Source organism: Oryctolagus cuniculus, chromosome 5 (genome assembly GCF_051225735.1).
Source record: "Oryctolagus cuniculus isolate XC-2025 breed Fujian yellow rabbit chromosome 5, ASM5122573v1, whole genome shotgun sequence".
NCBI lineage: Eukaryota > Metazoa > Chordata > Mammalia > Lagomorpha > Leporidae > Oryctolagus > Oryctolagus cuniculus.
This window is the reverse complement of record NC_142871.1, coordinates 6625302-6647516: the sequence shown is the minus strand read 5'-3', so window position 1 is coordinate 6647516 and position 22215 is coordinate 6625302. Positions and strand designations below refer to the sequence as shown.

At 39.5% G+C, this 22215-nt stretch overlaps 1 protein-coding gene across 15 annotated transcripts in view; it reads right to left on the bottom strand.

The window, feature by feature from the left end:
- The window catches only part of PRKN (parkin RBR E3 ubiquitin protein ligase), a 1393119-nt gene that overhangs the window by 774862 nt on the left and 596042 nt on the right, over positions 1-22215 (bottom strand). For 2 of the 15 annotated variants that reach the window (XM_089332490.1, XM_089332489.1), the window contains one exon: positions 1816-21488. The exons of the other annotated variants lie outside the window; for them this stretch is intronic. In XM_089332490.1, the coding sequence (XP_089188616.1) occupies positions 21321-21488 (168 nt within the window). In that variant the 3' untranslated portion in view covers positions 1816-21320. Of the gene's footprint in view, positions 1-1815; positions 21489-22215 lie in introns of those variants that run through there. 15 annotated transcript variants of the gene reach the window in all.

The window sequence follows — 22215 nt, the reverse complement described above, 5'->3', positions numbered from 1 at the left end:
AGATCTCTGCGAGTGAGATCCCAGTGGAAAGAACAGGTCATCAAAGAAGGAGGTACCTTTCTCTGAAGGGAGGAGAGAACCTCCACTTTGACTATGACCTTGTCTTGTCTAAACAAGATAAGAGTCGGAGAACTCAGAGGGCTTCCATAGCCTTGGAAACTCATGACTGGAGCATAGGGAGATTACTGATGCCATAGACAGGAGTGTCAATTGGTAAAGTCAACAACAGGAGTCACTGTGCACTTACTCCTCATGTAGGATCTCTATCCTTAATGTGCTGTGCATTGAGATTTAATGCTATAACGAGTACTCAAACAATATATTTCACTTTGTGTTTCTATGGGGGTGCAAACTGTTGAAATCTTTACTTAATGCATACTAAACTGATCTTCTGTAAAAAAAAAAAAAAGAAAAGAAAAAAAGAAATTATCAATTCCCAACTTGACTCTCACTGGGATTAAACATGACAATAGGTCTGCTCTGATTTCATCATCATTTAAAAAAAAATCATCTATTATTTTTCACTTTATGTTTCTGTGTGGGAGCAAACTGTTGAAATCCATACTTAATGTATACTAAGCTGATCTTCTGTATATTAAGATAATCGAAAATGAATCTTGATGTGAATGGAAGGGGAGAGGGAGTGGGAAAGGGGAGGGTTGTGGGTGGGAGGGACGGTATGGGGGGGAAGCCATTGTAATCCATAAGTCGTACTTTGGAAAATTATATACATTAAATAAAAGTTTAAAAAAAAAAAAAAAAAAGAGATGGAAGATCTCTATTTCTCTGCCATTTCTTTTCTGTCACTCTGGGTTTCCAATTAAAGTTGTTTTCATTAACATACAATGCTTACATTTCATTAACATATAATGCTTGTACATTTCTATGGGGTGCAGCACAATCTTTCACCACATATACACAGCATAAATCAATCATATCAGGGAATTAGCCTTTCCAATTCATTTTTTTGTGAACTATAGTTACCCTACTACTCTATAGAATCAGTGCCTGCTCTATTCAGTTTCAAAATTTGCTGTTGCAAGCATTTGCTGTCTAATAATGACCTGGATGGCAGCAGTTCCTGCCAGTGTTCAAGTAGATAACAATGCTTCAATCACAGTAAGGACCTAGAAAATAAAAAATCAGAATTTCCTCAAATGATGGCTGCATAGGATGGGGAAACTACTTTTTCCTCCAAGAAAGTGCTGCTTCATTATTTTGTGCAAAACTTGTTGTGCCTTAGACTATGTCAAGGTCACTGTGCCTGGGAATGTCTACACATGGAGTGCATTGTATACAGCATACAAGCAGAATCCAGCCACCACAAGTTGAAGACAGTGAAATATACAGACAGATGCTCTAGGCCATGGTGATATCATTGACCAATTTAGTGCTCAACCCTGAAACCTCTCTGTACTTCTGAACTTGTTACATGATATGAACGAGCCTGTTGTCAAATGAAGCAAAAATATCATGATTACTTGTGGACACACACACACACACACACATTATCATTTCATGTTCCTATACATTTTTCTGGTATTATCAAATCTTTCTGATGTGTGCTATACATTTTATGTTAATACAATTTCTTTCCCTTTCATAATAAAACTGAAAGTCAGTATCCTAATGCTTATTCTTTTTAGTCTTTTCTAAAACAATACAGGATCACCTCCCTTCTCTGTTGGCTATTTCTGATGTCTTTCTTTAGATCATTTTATTTTAATATTAATCCCTCAAGGAGGCCAACACAGGAAATTCACAACACATTCAACACAGAGGAAAGACGGACTGATAATGACATGAGGGCAGCTGGGATATTATGTATTTTTTTCCACAATATTACTGGGGACTTTATCTTTGGCTCTGGATTTACTCTTAAAATCACAGAGATGACAAAAAAATGAAAATCCACAAAGAAGCAACTCACAAGCAACATTATTCCTGATAGGCTTAATGACATCAATTCATATTGTACTATACATACATTATATCTGAAATTCATGAAGGAAAGATAGATGTTATTTTCCTTTTCTCTAAAAGACAATGCAGCCTACACCACATGATAACAGAGTAGCACACAACCTGTCAGAGGGATGTGATGCTGCCCCTGCTCTGGGGAGGTTGACTCCTAGCAGTGCAATGGTGGTGGCCACTGTGTAAGCTGCAGAATGGACCAAAGACACTGGCCGGATGAGGATGAGACGGTCCCTGTGCCTTGTTGCTTGGGGCTGCGGCTCAGCAGGATTGTCCTGGGAACTCAAACATGAAGTTCCTCCCCTGACAGTTCATGGTTTTGGTCGCAAACTCTGTGGTAGGGGTGGAGCATTTAGCACAGTGGTTAAGATGCTACTTGGACACCCACAACCCTAGCAGAGAGTTTGAATAACTGGAATATTATGTTAAAGCATACACAGCATAGAAGCTTGTTCTGTCACTCAGAGACCCAAATTACTATGATTCCATGACTAAGACTTTTTTTTCTTCACTGACTATGAAGTAAAAATTGCTAGAGTACATTAACTTCCTTTTTAAAAAAGATTTAGTTTATGTATTTGAAAGACAGTGACAGAGAGAGGGAGAGATCCAAAGAGAAAGAGATCTGCTGGTTCACTCCCCAAATAGCCACAGCAGTCTGGGCTGGGTCAGTCTGAAGCCAGGAGCCACAAACTCCTTCCTGGTTTTCCACATGGGTGGCAGGGGACCAGAGGTGTCACAATCTTCCAATGCTCTTGCCAGCTGCATTATCAGGGAGCTGACTGAAGGGGTGGAGATGCTATATAGAGAGACCAACCATGGGATCGCAGAAACAAGCCTCTGGTCATGTCCTAAATAAACCCTGTCCTGAGAGGATCAAAAGCATGAGCATTTATGCTTGGAATTCTATTTGTTAGGTCTGTAGTTTTTAGTAACTTACTGTCTGCTGCATACGCTCTATGCTTTGCAGCCATTTGGGGAGTGAACCAGCAGATGGAAGATCTCTCTCTCTCTCTCTGTAACTCTGCTTTTCAAATAAATAAATAAAGCTTTTTAAAAAAACAAAATAAATAGTTGACCGTCACACATTTTTTTCTCTCTTACTACAGTAATGATAGTTGTAGCTGTGTAGATAGTAACCGCTTAAACACTCTGTCTTTCTTCTCTCCATCAGCTACATGTAGCCATGTTACAAGGTTCTAGCCAACAGGCTCTGAGCAGGTTATGCATTGCATTATGACATTTTGTTCAAAGATGGACTGTATTCATGACAGTGGTCCTATAAGATTATAATACACACTAGGTATGTAGTAGTCTATATACCATTTGGATTTCTGTACATTATACTATATGATGTTCACACAATGATAAAATCACCTAATGATGCATTTCTCAGAACATAACTTGTCATTTGGCAACATATGGCTGCATATAACTGCAGTATCAAAACTTTCAAAAGAAAGAAGCATCCTATCTTTCTCTTTTCCCTTCCCCAACATGAGGGGAACAACCTAAGTATGGCAATGGATCAATGAAGGAGCCCAGGACCCTGACAGAATTGAGATGTCACATCAGCGCAAGACCACCTTCTCAGAGTATGGCAAGTGACAGAATTAAATCTCTTTTCAATGTCTATTTACTTGAAGGGCAGAGGGAGAGAGGGAGAGAGAGGCTCTTCCATCCACTGGTTTACTCCCTAAAAACCCCCACAGTCTGGGTGGGTCCAGGTCAAAGTTAGGAGCCCAGGACTGCATCCTGGCCTCCCATGTGTGTGGCAGGGACTCAAGTCCTTGGGCCATCATCTGCTGTCTTGCAGGACATGCATTTGTGGGAAACCATACTGGAAGCAGAGTAGCTAGGACTTGAAGCAGGCACTGCAAGATGGGATGCAGATGTCCCAAGTGGTGGTTTAACTTGCTGTGTTAGAAGGCCTGTCCTGAGAATTAAATTTCTATCAATGTTAAACCAAAAGTATTTTGAGGCCCATGTTATGGTAGCTTTCTTTTGTATCCATAACAATTCAGATGTACTGCCTCATTTAACTCTTTCATTTGTCCTAGGAAATTAGTAAGGAAAAAAATAGTGAATGCAAGGTGTTGTATGATAAAGAACCACATAATAATAGAGTCTCCACATGTGAAATGTAGGAAGAAGCCTAAGGGAATCACCTGGGCAAGGGCTTCAATGGGCACTGTAATGGAGAAATGCTTTGGCGTATGTATCTCTCTCCCTCATTAAGAAGAGCTAAAGAGCCATAGGTGACAGAGATCTGAGATGGACCAGCAGCGATGGACCTAGCAAGTTCTGAGACATGTCAAATTTTCATCAGTGGTGCATATGGGCTCAGAGGCAAAGAGAACATGAGTTAAACCCTTCGTTTGTACTTCCAGAAATTAACATTGGTTTTTAGATAACCCCGGGTCCCAGCATGCTAAGAAGTGTGGTGTTCACACGCATGGCCAGGGGGAGGGCAGTTGTCTGGAACAAAAAAGCATTCTTATTCATCCGTATTTAAGATACAGATTTCTGGGCACAAACAGATCAGTGAGAAATGGTAAAGGAAGCTACAAGCTTACTGTGTGTCTGACCACTCCTCCCTGAGATGTCTTTCTTTGAACCATAACAAAGGAAGACAATCTGTTACTATTTTGTACCCTCCAAGTCAAGTTCCAAGCAACACTCACATTGGCTAGCTGGGACTGAAAATAAACACAGAATTTATTTTATTTATAAAATCCAACACGGGAATGCATATCTGTCAAGAAAAAAAATCAAGATGTAAACCAGGAAGTCTCTATCCTATGCAGTTAGGGAGAAAATAGAGGTTGTGGGGTCAGAGAGTACAGTTAGTGTAGAATAAGTAAGACCCTTAAATCTTGTTGGGTGATCAGAGACCAGAAACTCAGAAACAACTTAATTCTCAGGCTACGACTATTCAGTTCCCTAGTCCTGTGGAGGGAGCCTGTAGCCATTGCTAATACTGATGAGCAGAAAGCAAAGGAGAGGCAAGAGTTTCTTCGGAGTAGGAGGGAGACAGGAAGAACAGGGAGATGAGATTCTGGGGTGGGGAGCACTGGGCTACACAGCTTACAGCAAAGAAAGCCCCTAAGAAGGGGAGTTTTGTCTTGGAAAGCACTATATGACATAAAGACTCTACAGCTCTGTTTTATCAACAGCACCCTACTCTCCAACAGAAGGGAGTATCTGGATATGTTCTAGTTGTTGACATGGAGATTCCTCAATCCAGTGAAATCTAATGAGAATTTCGTGAATTTGCTTCAAGGTAATATTTCTAATACCCAAAGATCCACTGTAATCACATTGCCTTCTGAGGAAATAAACATGTCAGCAAATACAAACAGAAGGATATTTTTAAAAATACCTGATAGATAGCAAAAAGGAACCAACACAGCTATAGCCCAAGTGAGGGCCAATTTGTAACGGACATATTTATTGTTGGGAGACATTGCCAAAGTGTGATTCACGTGAATTTAAATTATTTGGGTTTGGGGGCTTTTCTGCTTTTGCTGTTTCACTCCCGATTCAGCTGCTGCCTCAAGGCTGCAAGAGTGTAAATATCTCCAAGGGCAAAATCTTCATCCGCTCCTCCACGAGGCTGTTCTAGCACCCAGCCCCTGGCAGCATTTGTTTCAGGGCAGAAGAACAGCCAAGCTATTATTTTGAAAAACACTCCAGAAAAATGCAGAGCAGTGTGGATTTTGCAACAAAGGAAAAATGATTCCAGCACAAGTGTAGCTGGGTCCTGTCTTGACAAAGGCTTATTAACATAGAAGTCATTCAAATGTAAAGAGGGACTAAATTGAGACAGACACCCTGCCAGCCTTTTTGAAGTCAAAATGTTCCTTCTCTGCAGTGACCAATTCCAGAGGCTCTGATTCTCACACTCCTGATGCAAACTGGAAATTGGGAAATATTTATCTACTTTAAGCGAATGGTCTGGTTTTGCTTGTTTTCCCCTCCATATCATGTAGAATAAATAGGCAATTATTGAACCTCGATTCACGGTCATTGAATACTATTAAAAAATTCCTCAAATATCACCCCAGACTGTGGGCTACCTAATTGAGTTTCTAATAAAAGTGAAAGGTAAATGGGAAAGCTTAGGAAACCCACTAGTGATGATCTACCTGAAGCAGCCCAGAGCAAGGGAGAGCCCCAAGTTACAAAGAAAGCAAGGAGGAAAAGCGGGAGCTGTCCACAATGCTGCAGCACGTCAGGACTGAAGAAGAATCGGCAGAGGACCGGAAATGCTACCTGCCTCCTCACTCAGTTTTGGAAACTGCGTGTGCAGTTCATCCTCTGACCAAATGCTGAGGGTGTTTTGGCTGCACTGACGGACAACCCGGTTGGCCCAGAGTTTGTCTCCAGGTTTGGCTGCCATCAGACAAGCAGGTGCACTAGCATGTCATGCCTCCATTCCCAAGGGCACCTTCTTACAAAATGAAATTTCACGCTCAGTCAAACTTCAAAAACATATGATTTAAACATATGCCAGTCTCATTCTACATATCTGCAACATCTCAATTCTCCCCCTCCCAGATCCTTCCCTAAAATACCTTCTGGTTGAAATTCTGATGTTTTGCTGCAAAGTGATCTTTTCCTGTTTATCTAGCCTATAAAATGTTCCACGAGAAAGCCACATTAATGATACTTTGTAGTGTGATATTTTAATACCTGAGACTGTTTCCAGAATTACAAAGGAATGTTCCTTTGGCAAACACAATCCTCCAATAACACTTACCACGCACCATAACCAGTGAGCATAGGCTGACTCATGTCACGCTCACTTTAAGAAAGAACTAGGCAGTGAGATATGAAAATAGAGATATCTTCAAGTGGCACAATTTAACTTGGAAGCAAAATTTTATCTATATAAAGAATTTATTTCCATAAGATGAAAGTACATGAGACATAATAAATACTGCCCTTAGTCTGAGTTACATGATAATTGCATTTCATGGATTGTTTTATTAAAATACAAACTCTTTCTGAAGAACATTATTAAACAAACAATTCAGATAATTATGATGGTTCATGCCTCTTCAAATGAGCACACCAGGAATCTATTGTAACTAAGGCATTTTCGTAAAATAAGGGCCTGTCAGCAGTTCCCAAGACCAGGGCCACTTCTGGCCAAGGCGTTGCACTCAACAAAGGCTCTTCCTTGGCCTCCCTGCCCCCACTGATGCAGGCCAAGGAAGTCAGACATTATCCTTGCAGAGGCAAGCAGTGCCTGGTAGCTGTTTTACTGATTAAGTGAGGCCATCTGTGACTGGCTCACACCCTTTCCTATCTCCTCGGTTCTCTAAATTCTCCCTCTCCCTTCTGCACCCACGGATTCTGCAGAAGCCCCTGTTCTTGAGGACCTTCTTGACCAGCCTGCAACAATGTCTCGCAGCACCTAGTTAACCCTTCACTGATCCCTTACCACTTCCACACATTGGCCCCACGTCCTCAATCAAGGTCAGTGAATTAAGTGAAAACTGATTTAAGTGATGGAGGACTCACAGGCGGTAGTTTACAGTTCTCCCACATACATGTGGAAGGAACACAATGTAATACTGCTTGGTAACAAGTGATTTTCTTGGGAAGAGTGAAGACTTGGCACTGCTTGGGATATGCAGGGAGGAAGCCCTGGGAAAATAACAAGGTCAGGCTGAGGAGACAAAACACCAACTTCACAATATCATTAAGGACGGTGTGGTTTTAAACAGCAAGCTGCTATTTACTGGTGGATTATGAAGTTTATAAGTGGCTAGAAATCAGCATTTTAAAAGCGAAACTAGACTAGGAAACAAACAGCAGATTGTATCATGAATACAAAGAATTAATTGCTAACATCTTTGTTTTACCTTCAGAATCATGTGTGTTTGCTGGACTGTGATAGAGAAACCCATTTCTCACCCTGGGACACAACAGAGGAGTTTACAATACATGAGTTTGCTAGAGAAGCAGTTCCACGGCAGAAAGGGCTCCACAGTCGGTGATGGTCCAGAAACAGCAGTTCAAACACAAGGAAGGAGATATTTTTAACAGTTCATTGAAATACAACATACAGACCAAAGAAATGCACATGTGTACAAATAATTGAGTTTTTGTCATTTACTCAGACTCGTAGCCAACACGCAAATTAAGAGCAGGGCATTACTAGCACCCTGAGTCCTCACTGTTCTCCGTTTCTTTAATATGTGAAGAAAAGTACATTGTCATTTACATGTTTCAGTGAAGCCATATGTGTAACTATCCTGAATGATAGGACATCCACACAATGTTTAGATTTTATATATATTTTTATATATTTTATATTATAATTAGTCTATATAATCTATATATATTATGTTATATATATATATTTAAAACTATGGGCCGGCGCCGTGGCTCACTAGGCTAATCCTCCGCCTAGCGGCGCCGGCACACCGGGTTCTAGTCCCAGTCGGGGCGCTGGATTCTGTCCCGGTTGCCCCTCTTCCAGGCCAGCTCTCTGCTGTGGCCAGGGAGTGCAGTGGAGGATGGCCCAGGTGCTTGGGCCCTGCACCCCATGGGAGACCAGGAAAAGCACCTGGCTCCTGGCTCCTGCCATCGGATCAGCACGGTGCGCCGGCCGCAGCGCGCCGGCCACGGCGGCCATTGGAGGGTGAACCAACGGCAAAGGAAGACCTTTCTCTCTGTCTCTCTCTCTCACTGTCCACTCTGCCTGTCAAAAAAAAAAAAAAAAAAAAAGAACTATGACAAATAAGGGAAAATGTGATGCTTTCTGTTTGGGTCTGGTTTGTTTCACTTACTGAAATATATACTTCAGCTGTATACATTTTGCTGCAAATGTCAAGATTTCTGTTTTTGTGGATGAGTAATGAGTAATAATCCATCTTGCATATATGCCACATTTTCTTTTAAGATTTTATTTATTTGACAGGTAGAGTTACGGAGAGAGACAGGGAGAAAGTCTCCCATCTGCTGGTTCACTCCCCAAATGGCCGAAATGGCTGGAGCTGGGCTGATCCAAAGCCAGAAGCCTGGAGCTTCTTCCAAGATTCCCAGGTGGGTGCAGGGGCCTAAGCATTTGGTCTGTCTTCCATTGCCTTCGCAGGCCAGCAGCAAAGAGTGGGAGTGGAAGAGGAGCAGCTGGGACTAGAACAGTGGCCACATAGGATATCAGTGCCGCGGGTGGAGGTTTAGCCCACTAATGATAATATAGCCCACTATATCACAGCACTGGTCCCACATTTTCTTTATCTAGTCATCAGTTGATGGACATCTAGACTGGTTCCATATCTTAACCATTATGAATTGAGCTATAAAAAAACATGGGAGTACAGGTAACTCTTTCATATGCTGGTTTCATTTCCTTTGGATATATTCCTAGGAGTTGGATGGCCTATTTTTAGTTTTCTGAAGAATCTCCAAACAGCTTTCCACAATAGTTGTACCAGTTTTTATTCCCACCAACAGTGTATTAGGGTATCTTTTTTTTCCACATCCTCATTAGCATTTATTATTTTCTATGCTTTTGGATGATAACCATTCTAACTGGAGGGAGGTGATACCTCATTGTGGTTTTTATTTGCGTTTTCCTGATGGCTAGTGATCCTGAGAATTTTTTCATGAATCAGTTGGCCATTTGTATATCATCCTTTGGGGAAAAAAATGCTTGTTCATGCCCTTTGCCTATTTCTAACTGGATTGTTTGTTTTGTTGTTAAGCTTGAGCTCCTTATATGTTCTGGGTATCGATGCTTTATCGGATGTGTGGCTTGCAAATATTCTCTCCCATCCTGTCAGCTGCTGCTTCACTTAGTTAATTTTTTCCTTTGCTGTGCAAAAATTTCCTGGCCGGCACCGCGGCTCACTAGGCTAATCCTCTGCCTTGTGGCGCCGGCACACCGGGTTCTAGTCCCGGTCGGGGCGCCGGATTCTGTCCCGGTTGCCCCTCTTCCAGGCCAGCTCTCTGCTGTGGCCAGGGAGTGCAGTGGAGGATGGCCCAGGTGCTTGGGCCCTGCACCCCGTGGGAAACCAGGATAAGTACCTGGCTCCTGCCATTGGATCAGCGCGGTGCGCCGGCTGCAGCGCACCAGCCATGGTGGCCATTGGAGGGTGAACCAATGGCAAAGGAAGACCTTTCTCTCTCTCTCTCTCACACTGTCCACTCTGCCTGTCACACAAAAAAAATTTCTTTCCTGGATGTAATCCCAATTGTATATTTTTGCCTTTATTGTCTGTGCTTCTGGGGTCTTATCCAAGGCGTCTTTGCCTAGGCCAACGTCTTGTAGCATTTCTTCTATTTTTTTCCTCTATAATTTGATGGTTTCAGATCTTGGGTTTAGATTCTTGATCCATGGTGAGTTGGTTTTTTTATAGGGTGTAAGGTTGGAGTCTTGATCCAAATCTCTGCATGTGGAAACTCATTTTACCAAATACCATTTGTTGAAGAGACTGCCCTTTATCCAGGGAATGATTTTGGCTTGTTTTTAAAAAAATTAGTTTTTTCTACATGCGTGGTTTAATGTCTCAGGGTTATATTCTTTTTCATTGGTCTACATGTGTATTTTCGTGCCAATACCAGGCTGTTTTGATTATAACAGCCCTGTAGTATGTCTTGGAATCTGGTATTGTGATGCCAGCAGCTTTGCTTTTATTGTTTAAGAAAGCTTTGGCTCTTCAGGGTCATCTGTGATTCCATATGAATTTTAGGATTGTTTATTCTAGGTCAGTAAAGAAGGTTCTTAGTGTTTTTATTGGGATCACATTGAATCTGTAAATTGCTTTGGGTAGTATGGACATTTCCATTATTTTAATTCTTCCAATCCAAGAACATGAAAGATTTTTCCACTTTTTGTCTTTTTTTTCTTTCATTACTATGTTGTAATTTTCATTGTAGAGATCTTTCATACCCTTGATTAAATTTATCCCATGGTATTTAAATTTTCTGTAGCTATTGTGAATGTAGCTGATCTTTTAAGTTCTTTTAGAGGCATAGCATTGTAGTTGTATTAGAATGATATTGATTTTTGCATGTTGATTTTATATCCTGCAACTTTGTCAAAGTCTCTAACAAGGTTGAATACTCTTAGTGGAGTATTTTGGTTCCTTTATATAAAGGATTATGCTACAAGCAGATATAATTTCACTTCCTGCTTTTCCAATTTGTATCCCTTTGATTTTTTTTCTTTTCTAATGGTTCTGAAACTTCCAGAACAGTGATAGCAGTTCTGAGAGTTCTGAGAGTGATAGCAGTGATGAGAGTGGGTATCTTGTTTGGTTCCAGTTCTTAGTGTAAATGCTTTCACCTTTAACTATGATGCTGGCTGTTGATTTGTCATTTATTGCCTTGATTGTGTTGAACAATGTTCCTTCTATAACCATTTTTCGGTTTTTATCATGAAAGGATGTTGTATTTTATCAAATGCTTTCCCTGGATCTGATTATCTGATAGAGATAATCATAGGGTTTTTATCCTCCATTTTGTAGATATGTGATATATCACATTTACTGATTTGTATGTTGATCCATCCCTGTACCCCTTTGTCTGTGTGGATGCTTTTTCTGATGAGTTGTTGGATTTAATCTGCTAATATTTTGTGGAAGATTTGTGCATCTATGTTTATTGGGGATATTGGTCTCTGGTTCTATTTTTTGTTGTATCTTTCTCAGAATTTCAAATTGCACAAATGCTAGCCCCATAGAATGAGTTTGGAAGGGTTTGCTTTCAATTTGGTTGAATATTTTGAGAAGACATGAGGTTAGTTATAACTCGAACATTTGATAGAATTAATCAGTGAAATCATCTGTTCCCAGGTTTTTCTTTGTTGGTAGCCTCTTTATTACTGATGCAATCTCAGATCTGATTATTGATCTCTTCAGGTTTTCTATGTCTTCATGTCTCAATTTTGGTAAATAATGTGTATCCAGGAATCTCTCTATTTCTTCTCAATTTTCCTATTCATTGATACATAGCTGTTTATAATAATTCTCCATGACTCCTTGTATTTCTGTGATGTCAGTTGCAGCAGCTCCTTTTAAATTTCTGATTTTATTAATTTGGGTTTTCTCTTTTAATTTTAGTGAGTTGGGCCAATGGTTTATCAGATTTTTATGCCTTCAAAACTTCAGCTCTTCATTTCACTAAATAGTTTTTTTATTTCTATTTTATTTCTTCTCTTATTTTTATTACTTCTGATCTATTGCTAATTAGGGGTTTGATGTGTTCTTGTTTTTCTAGGTACTACAGATGCACTGTTAGATCATTTATTTGATATCTTTCCAGTGTTTTGGTATAGGCATTTATTCCTATAAACCTTCCTCTTAACACTGCTTGTGTGATATCCTGTCGCTCCCCGTCTTCGTGGAGGAACAACACAGGACCCTGCGCTGTTCTTTCGTCTGCTCGGCCCTCCCCGGGTTTGCTGCTGGTTCTTCCCGGGTTGGCTACTGTCCCTTCCACCTCTGTGGAAGGGCGGTTCCCCCTGCCACATTCCCCACTTCCGCGGGGGAGCGGCACACCGCCGGCCGGCTCTCTCGGGGGCTGCACAGGTGTTCCTTCAGATAGATGTTCCCTTTAGATGTTCCTGGTGCATGTTGTCTCTCTCCTCCTTTATAGTCCTCTTCCACCAATCCCAACTCGGCTGCCCACACGCCGAGTACACTGCTCTCCTCCAATCAGCTCCTGGAGGTCATCACTCAAGTTGGCAAGAGGCAGCTGCGTAGAAGCTGTTTTCTCCTCTCCCAGCGCCATATTGTGGGAGAGCAGATGCATAGAATAAGTCTTAATTCCAGTAACTTTGTCTAGTCCGAGTTGCTCCCCACAATATCCCACAAGTTAATTTTTCAGTCGTTTTGAGCAAGTTTTTAAATTTCTCTTTTGATTTCTTCTATGACCCACTGTTCATTCAGGAGAATGCTGTTCAGTATATTTTCTAGAGTTTCTTTTGTTGTTAATTTCCAGCTTCATTCCGCTGTGATCAGAAAAGACCTGTGATATTATTTCAATTTTTAAAAATTTGTTGAGACCTGTTTTATGGCCTAGTCTATGATCTATCCTAGAGAATGTGAAAAGGATGTACTTTCTGCAGCTGTGGGGTGAAATGTTCTGTTGATGTCTTTTAGGTCCATTTGATCCATAGCATTGATTGGCTCCTTGTTTCTTTGTTGATTTTTTGTCTGGTTGATCTGTCCATTGATGGAAGTGGGGTGTTGAAGTCTCCCATTATTTATTGTATTGGAAATTGTCTCCTTTTAGATCCACTAATATTTGTTTAATAGAACGGGGCGCCTTACATATGCATTTACTATATTCACATCTTATTGAATTTATCTCTTAGTCACTACATAATGACCTTATTGTCTCTTTTAACAGTTTTTGTCTTAAAGTCCATTTTGATAAGAATATAGCTACACTCCAGATTGCTTTTGATTTCTATTTGCATGGAATACCTTTTTCCATCGTTTCACTTTCACTCTGTGTGCACCTTTATTGCTGAAGTGTGTTTCCTGTAGGCAGCATGTAGAAGGGTCTTGTTCTTTAATCCCCTCAGCCAGTCTGTATATTTTAATTAGAGAATTTAGTCCATTTAAATTCAAGGTTATTATTGATTAGTAATGATTTTGTCCTGCCATTTTCCTAAATATTCCAATTGTTTGTTTTGAATCTCCTTTGTTCTTTTACTAGGTTTCCGCCTTCACATTCTTTCATAGTGTTGATTGTCTGTCTCTGTGTTTAACATGTCCATAAGTATCATTTTTAAGGCTTACTGTGTAATGCCAAATTCTTATAATTTTTACTCTTCTTGTAATATATTTATTTCACCTCCTTTTATGAGTGATAGCCTTAATAAATAGAGTATTCTGGGTTGGCAGCTTTTTCTTTAAGGACTTGGCCTATATCTCTCCATCCTCTCCTTGACTGTAGGGTTTCTATTGAGAAATCCGCTATCAGTCTGATAGGAGTTCCTTTAAAGATAATCTGGTATATCTCTCTTGCAAATTTTAGGAGATTTTCTTTGTGTTTTATTATTGAACATTTGACTACAATATGTCATAGTGAGGGTTTTTCTGATCATGCCTATTTGGGGTTGTATGCACTTCTTGTATTGTATTTGGCTGTCCATACATTTTCTCAAATTGGGGGAATTTTCTGTTATTATTTCATTGAATATATATTATAAATCATTCTTTTTTTCCCCATGGCTTCATGAACTTGTTTGGTTGTCTTATGTTATCTCATAGATTCTGAACACTGTTTTTGGTTCTTCTATTTTTTTATCTGACTAAGCTATTTCAAAAGACCTGTCTTATAGATTGGATATTTTTTCTTATGCCTTACCAACTCTGTTATTAAAGCTTTCTACTGTATTATTTGACTTATTTTTTTTCTTCAACACCTCTAACTCCTTGCTGAATATTTTGCCCATGCCATGTGCTGACTTCTTTTTTTCTTTTTAAAGATTTATTTATTTATCTGAAAGGCAGAGTTACAGAGAGACAGAGACAGAGGCAGAGGCAGAGGCAGAGAGAGAGAGAGAGAGAGAGAGAAAGGTCTTCTATCCACTGGGTCACTCACAAAATGGCCACAATGGCAGGAGCTGAGCCGATCCGAAGCCAGGAGCCAGGAGTTTCTTCTGGGTCTCCCACATGGGTGCAGGGACCCAAGGACTTAGGCCATCTTCCACTGCATTCCCAGGCCATCTCAGAGAGCTGGAAGGGAAGTGGAGCAGCCAAGACCCAAACTGGCACCCACATGGGATGCCAGCACTGCAGGCGGTGGCTTTTCCTGCTACACAACAGTGCGGGCCCCTAAGTTCTTTTAAGTGTTTCTCTGCACTTTTGAGTAACCTTGCAATCGTTCTTTTGAATTTTTTTTCAGGCATTTCATTAATCTCCTGTTCAGTGTCCAATATTAATGAATGATTGTGTTCCTTTTGGTGGGACATATTGCCTTCCTTGTTCATTTTTTTTTCTTTTACATTGATTTTTTAACATCTTGGGGGGAATATATTGTTACTATCTCTTCCTGAGGATGGGTTATTTTTTATTTTTCTTTTTTAGACTGAAGGCTTTTATTCCTTGTCAATGTACTTGTAGGGCTTGGCATAGTTTACCGTAGTGCTTAGCATTTACTGTTTAGTTCCAGGGATGAGTGCTAGGGAAGGCCAGGTGGCTACTGTATGTGGGTGGAGCAAAAGTCCAGAGTAACACCCATGTTGGGAATGGTGGATCCCCCTGGCTACACTTAGGGAGGGGAGGGGATGCTGGAGCCAGGTAGTATGTTTACAGTCCCAGCCCTTCTCTGTGCCAAGGTTAACCAGCTGATTCCCAGTGTCAGCACACCCCACGCACAAGGCATAAACAGAATACAGGGCACTGATCAGCTCCTCAGTGTGTCCCAAGCCACATGAGCTCCATCCCCAGGATGCAGGGAGTCCCAGTCTCCACAGTCAGAATGGTGGGTGCATATGAACCCAGCTCTAACCCATGACTCTCAGCTCTATGTCCTATGCCCAGCGCTTCCACAGTTACAGGGTGCAGGGAGTCCAATCTCGACACTGCAAGCTGCCCCACCCCAGTCTTGGCAGCCTCTGACAGCAGCGGAGCTTTCTGCTGTTCGCCCACTCAGGACAGAGTTCAGCTCCATCTCAGCAGATTGAGTCCGGCACTTTGGTGATGGAAGGCCTCACGCCACAGCACAAAGTAGTCACCTAGTCCCCCATTGGCTCTACAGGCCAGACTCAAAGCCAGTGGTGGCCATGAAATTCTCCCTCATCAGAGTGGCCAATGGCAGGGGTGGCATCAGCTTTTCTCACCTTGCCCTGGGACGATGGTGTTTCCCAGCCGGGAGCCAGCCACGTAGCTGCATGGATGGCTGGTGGCGGCACATCTGTCCTCTCCCCTGTCAATCCAGAGTCTTTGTTCTGTCTATTGTCCACTGAAACTTCCTCTCAGTATGTGCCTTGGGAATATGGCCCTTCCTTTGTTCTGGTATCTCCGTGGCTGAGGTTACTATGGCTTCTCACCACTCAGCCACCTTGGATCCTTCTAGCAGATTTTCCTAATACCTAAATTACTAGAGGTTTTAAGATGCTAATACGATTGCAAATGTCCAAAATCTGGAAAATAGTGTAAAGCACATTCTAATTTATTTGACCATGCAGCCTCTCAGAAGGGCACACTTTAGGCACTGGGATCTTCTTGACACACTGTGGAAAACAGGGTGAGGGTTCCACTGCTGAAGATCCTACCGTGTCCTCCACTTACTTCCCTGTGACTTCTACCTTCCCGGTGCCCTGCACTCCATCCTCTATAAAAGGGAAGTGCTGAGCAACAACAAAAACCTGAGAACATCCAGAAGAAAACAATGAGAAAAGGTGAAAAGTTTTCATTTCATAAGGAATGCAAAGTTCATTTCAGTTCAGCCCCTAAATCTGCTAATGTAGGTTTCTCAGTGGTTGACTTAGGACGTGGATACATTATAAGAAAAATATTATAAAGTAGAATTAGATCAACAAAATGCTGGATGTTCTGAACCCTAGTGACACCAGAACAAAAGGAATCAAAGGAATGACACAGATGAAGGGTGTTTTAAAGAGAGGTATTTACCCGACTACCTCAGAAACCTATCATTGTCTACTGCCCTGGCTTTGCCTGTGCCTGTCTCCTCACCACTTCAGATGAATCTGAAATATCATTGTGTCAAATATAAGAGACAAATAATAAGTTATTAGAGCATCAGAACCAATTCAGGTGGCAAAATTAATCAGAGTAATGCATTTTACTTTCTTTATAGACTCATGGACTTTCCTTCAAAGGAAGCGGTGATTTGAATTACTTAATTATATAGTATTAATGAGAACTTGATATGTGCTCGCCATTTCTCTCTATATATATCTTTTTTTCACACATACTCTTTCTTACAAGAATATAGTCCATTTTACACATGAAGGACACTAATTTAACTCTGGATTTCAGATCACTGAATTCCTTTTCTTTTGGAAAAATTGAAATTTAAAGATCTTTTATGCATTTTTTAACAAACCATCAATAAAATTACTTAAACAGTTGTTTTCATGGGAAAATTACATTCCATCAGGAGATAAACAAAACGTAACATGTGTTTATCTCCTGGCACCAGTTTACCATACTTTCAATACTTTTTTCTTCATCTATACAGTTTGTCATAATTAAATGTCTGATGTTTTGGCATATAGCTATCCTAACTAAAAGTCCAATAATATGAAAACTAATGTCAATAATTAAGGACATATTAATTTAGATTCTGTGAATATAATTTTACTCTATAAAAATCCCTATCTAATACCATCAGAAAGTTTGCAATTATAGTTACATTCTCTTTTTAAGCATCATTATATGACTGTCAAGAATACAGACAGAATACTAAATTTGAACTTGAAAAGCACCACGTAGAATAGAACAGTTTTATAGATGAAAAATCAGACCATTCATGATAAAGCTCATCAAGCAGAATAGAAAAAAACTGAATGGTCTCAAAGAACTAAAACACTCATTGTTAATTTCAATTTAGGAGAAATGTCTTTTGAGTATAAGGAGCCATTTCTCAAGTCCATTGTCTGAGCCGCGCACTGTAAATCCTGAGACTAGGTGAGTGCTCAGAAAACCAGTAAACAGAAAGTGTTGGAGGAAACCCAAGATTAAAAAAGGAACCCAACCACAGTGTGTTAAATGATAGGAAAATGGCTAGCAAGAAGAGATGCAGAATCAAGTGTATTGTCTACTGCATGCAAGAGACTGGAGGACCTCAGGATACTTCAGACATTCCTTGGAACTGTTTGTTTCTCATAGATAGATAAAATAGGAGGGAGGGATGGCAAGGAAGAGTAAATTATTCACGAATATGTGCCTTCAACAACATCATGTTTTCCTTAAACTATTTTTAATATATACATCCTTATATAACATAATGAAAACAACTAACAGCAATATTGACTGCCAATTATAGAAAAGAGCACTATGAATGGAGTTACATCTAGTCATCCAAAGAGAGGTAACTCAGATAACAAAGAACATTCTTTGCTCATGGAGGGAACACAGGTAGATTCCAAGCCTCACTGCAGCCAGAAAAACTGACATTCTCCAGAAATACTTTAATAAAGAGCTGCTCCAGTGACACAGTGGCCTCTAAAGGGTACAGACAAAAATGCAACTGGTCTCATTATCACCAGAACTGACAAGACAGCTCCACACATAAGAGGCATTCAAAAATGCTTAGGAAATGTAATTAATGCAGAGGAAATGCAAAAGACACCTTAACCGGCCTCAATTACCCTCTTGCAGCATAATTTGATAATGATAAAATGCAATGCTAGATAGATTATTTTAATTTTAAATTGCTGTAACACAGCTCTAGGTGAATATTTCTTGTACTACAATGCAAACCTTGTTAAATCCTCAAGACTCATTCATATGTTAATATTTTTTATTACTTCAAACCATAGCCATATATACTTCCTTACTTCTGTTAGGTATACATATTGTAGACTTGAGATTTTGCTGGTCTCAGAATTTTATCAACAACTTATATCTATATAATAATAACCCCTTTCAATTTCTTAAGTTAATATTAAACCCACTGATGATATTTTCTTAAGATTTCCTGGTAGAAATCCATTGATTTCAATCATCTATTAGAAACCAACACATGGAACAGAATGTCATTGTCAAAGTAATATAATATTTTCCAGTAATTTCTGTAATTGATTAAATCAAGGTGATATAACACAAGGTCTTGTTAAGTAACCACCATTTTAAAGGAAATGCCATCAGGAAGGTTTTCTATCTGGATGATGGATGTGTCCCATAATATAGTTTAAAATAATAAATTGAATTTTCTGACTCAGTGGTTGCTCCATTCTTTCTTTTGGGAAATATTACATGCTGAGCATCTGTCTCTAGTACAGTGGTTCTGAATATTGAAAACATGCTGTTTTGCTTTATTTCCCCATTGAAACAATATACCTATCTTGTTCAGTGTAAAAAGATCAAAGTTTTAAGTAAACAAGTCATTGTGATTGCATAAAAGCAGAGAGGATCAAAAAAACACCTATTTATGATAACTGCTTTAACTAGAAATTAAGCTGTACTGTTTAGCCACATTCAGCACTGTTCCGGGTGCTATAAGAAAATATCATCTGCATTTGAGAAACTTATCTACTTGAAGAAGAGAAGCATTCTACTAAAAACACCCTTAGATGTGGGGACAAAGTTTGAAACTGTGCAAGCCAACCTCATGTTAGATATTATTATTATTAATTAGCTGTGGGTATTAAATAAAATCCTGGGTGTGTTGGTTAAAATACATTATTTAAGTTGAGATAACACTTAAATATTGTGCCACTATTTTACACATGGTAAAATTTTCAATCTCATGGATGATTTAGAATAATTGCTCTCATCCTTGGACAGCTTCTCCAAATTATGACCCCAGAATCTCACATTGTTGCTCACCCCCTCTTTACTGAATCAACTTCTTAGATTTGCATCCAACTCATCCTATTCATCCTCTTTCCTATTCTTTTACCTTTTTAACACCTCCACCAGAAAACTCCATTTCTCATCCCTATTACATGAGACTACATCAGTCTTCAAACTAGTTGCACATCATCAGCCTCTTTTGTGTCCAACACATTTTACAGTCCCACTGTTGGAGTGCTCATACGAAAGCACAGTGGCATTCACATTACATCTATTCATAAATGGTCATTGACTTTTTTCTTAATTATTAGATTGAAGGCAACCATCATATTGGCTTCCACATCCATTTAACCCCAACTCCAAACCTTACCATAATCTATCAACCTTTGTGTTTATACTTCTCCATTCTCTCATACTGACCCTTAGAAATCTTCTGCACCAGGCTCTGTGTTAAAAGCCTGAGATGATGTGCTACCATTCTGGCTTTGCCCTGCATATCTCTATCCATTAAATTCTACCAGTCTCCCCAAATTCCACATCAAATATTCCTTTCTATCTAGTAATTATCTATGAGTATCACATAGATACTCATATGTGAGCATTCCTTTTATAATACTTATATAGCACCCAATATTACTGATGATACTGGTCATATTTTTCTTTATATTATTTGGGGCATTTTCTCCCTCACTAGAGTTCCAGGGATAATTCCTGTTACAATATCCAGAGTGGACAATCTTATATTTCACAGGAGAGAAGTTACGGTAGTAAGGTCTTGCATCATTGGTGGGAAAAAATTATCTTTACACATAGAATCATTTAAGAAAACTAAAAAGCAAGATTGAGATGTATTCGGTATTCTCAGCAGGGTTTAGGCATTGTTAGAGGAATACAAAAATATCCAGCACTCAACAAGGTAAAATGCCCAATGTCCAGAGTTCCATAAAATTTACCAGATAATCAAAAGAAGGAGGAAAATACATATTTAAATCCACCAACTGAAACAGACCCCAAAATGATTCAAATGGCAGAATTACATAGAAAAGGACACTAAAATAGTCATTATATCTACATTCTTTATCTTTAAGAAGCTGGAAGAATAACTGGATACGTAAGTAGATACAGGGAAGACGTAGTTTCAAAAGACTCAAATCGAACTCCTTATGATATACAAGATCTGAGAGAGATGGGCGCTGTGGCGCAGCAGGTTATTCCTGGCATGCAGCGCCCCCATCCCATATGGGTACAGGTTCGAGTCCCAGTTGTTCCATTTCCAATCCAGCTTCCTGTTGGGGGCCAGGAAGGCAGTGGAAGACTGCCCAGGTGCTGAGGCCCCTGCAGGGAGACCTGGAGGAAGCTCCCAGTTTCTACCTGGCCCATTCCTGGCCATTGCTGCCATCTGGGGGAATGAATCAGCAGATGGAGGATCTCTCTGTCTCTCCTTCTCTCTCTGTCTCTCAAATAAATAGGAAAATCTTAAAAAAAAAAAAAAAAAACTGAGAAAAAATTATACAATTAAGCCTTTCCAAATAAAAGATTAGCAATATTGAAGGTATAAAGAGAAACTTTCCAAAATGAAACTCAGAGGGAACCACTGGGAGGGCAAACCCAGATAAAACTTCAGAGAACTGTACAGTCCTGTGAATGCAGTTGGAGTTCATGAAGGAAGAAAAGGAATCCCGGGAGAAAATCAAACATATTTGTAGACATAGAGATGCTCAATGAGCCCCAGTCACAAGAAATATGAACACTACACAAAGGAGCAGCAGAATCATATTTCTTAATATCAGGGGGACAGAGAAATTCTTCAAGAGTCAGAAATAACAAACGTGATACACAGAGAAACACTATCAAAATGTGAGCAGATTTCTCATTAGTTCAGAGCCTTCAATACTGAAAGCAAACATTCTCTAACTTAATGTTTGTAACAGTGAAACTAACCTTCATAAAAATGAAATCCAGACTTCTCAAACAAAAGCGGAAAGAATTTATTGTGAGCAAATCTGCACAACAAGGAAGTCCATAAAGAAGAATGAGAACTCCTGAGATGGAAATCTGCACAAAAACAAATGAAGGACACAGGAAGCAGTAGTCACTAGGTCTACAACATAGGTAATAGCTTAAATTTAACATCTTAAAAGATAATAGACTGTTTAAAGCAAAAAAAAAAAAAAAGCTGTATGGCATTCACAGACATGAACTATGAAAGATCAACACAAAGGCCAACAGAAATGAACTAGACACACTATCTTTAAGATTCTTTTTTTATACACGAAGTGGTAGGATGCCATTGAAAGCTAGACTTTGATAAGTCTATACCATAATCTCTAAGGTGGAAAAATTAAACAAAATATATAGAAACAAATAACAAGACATCAAAGAGTGTAAAATGAGATATGAAAGCAAAACAGAAAAAAATGGAAAATGAAGTAAAAATAAAAGAATTGGCAAATGGAAAATAAACAGCAAAAAGACAGACTTGAATCCAATTTATAATTTTTTTACATTACATGAGATGATTTAATAATCTCAATTTTCAAGCAGAGATTACCAGAATAGGTAAAAAAGCACAGATAAGCTGTGCATTCCCTTTGAGAAAAATAGTTGAAACAAAGACACAAATCAGTTAAAACAAAAAGGATGCAGAAACAAATACTAGCATTCACATAAAAAGCTAAAATGCCAATAGTATCAAAGTTTATTTTATAATAAAGAATATTATCAGGGACAAATAAAATTATTCCAGAATGCTAAAAAAGGTCAATTGATCAAGAAGCCTTAT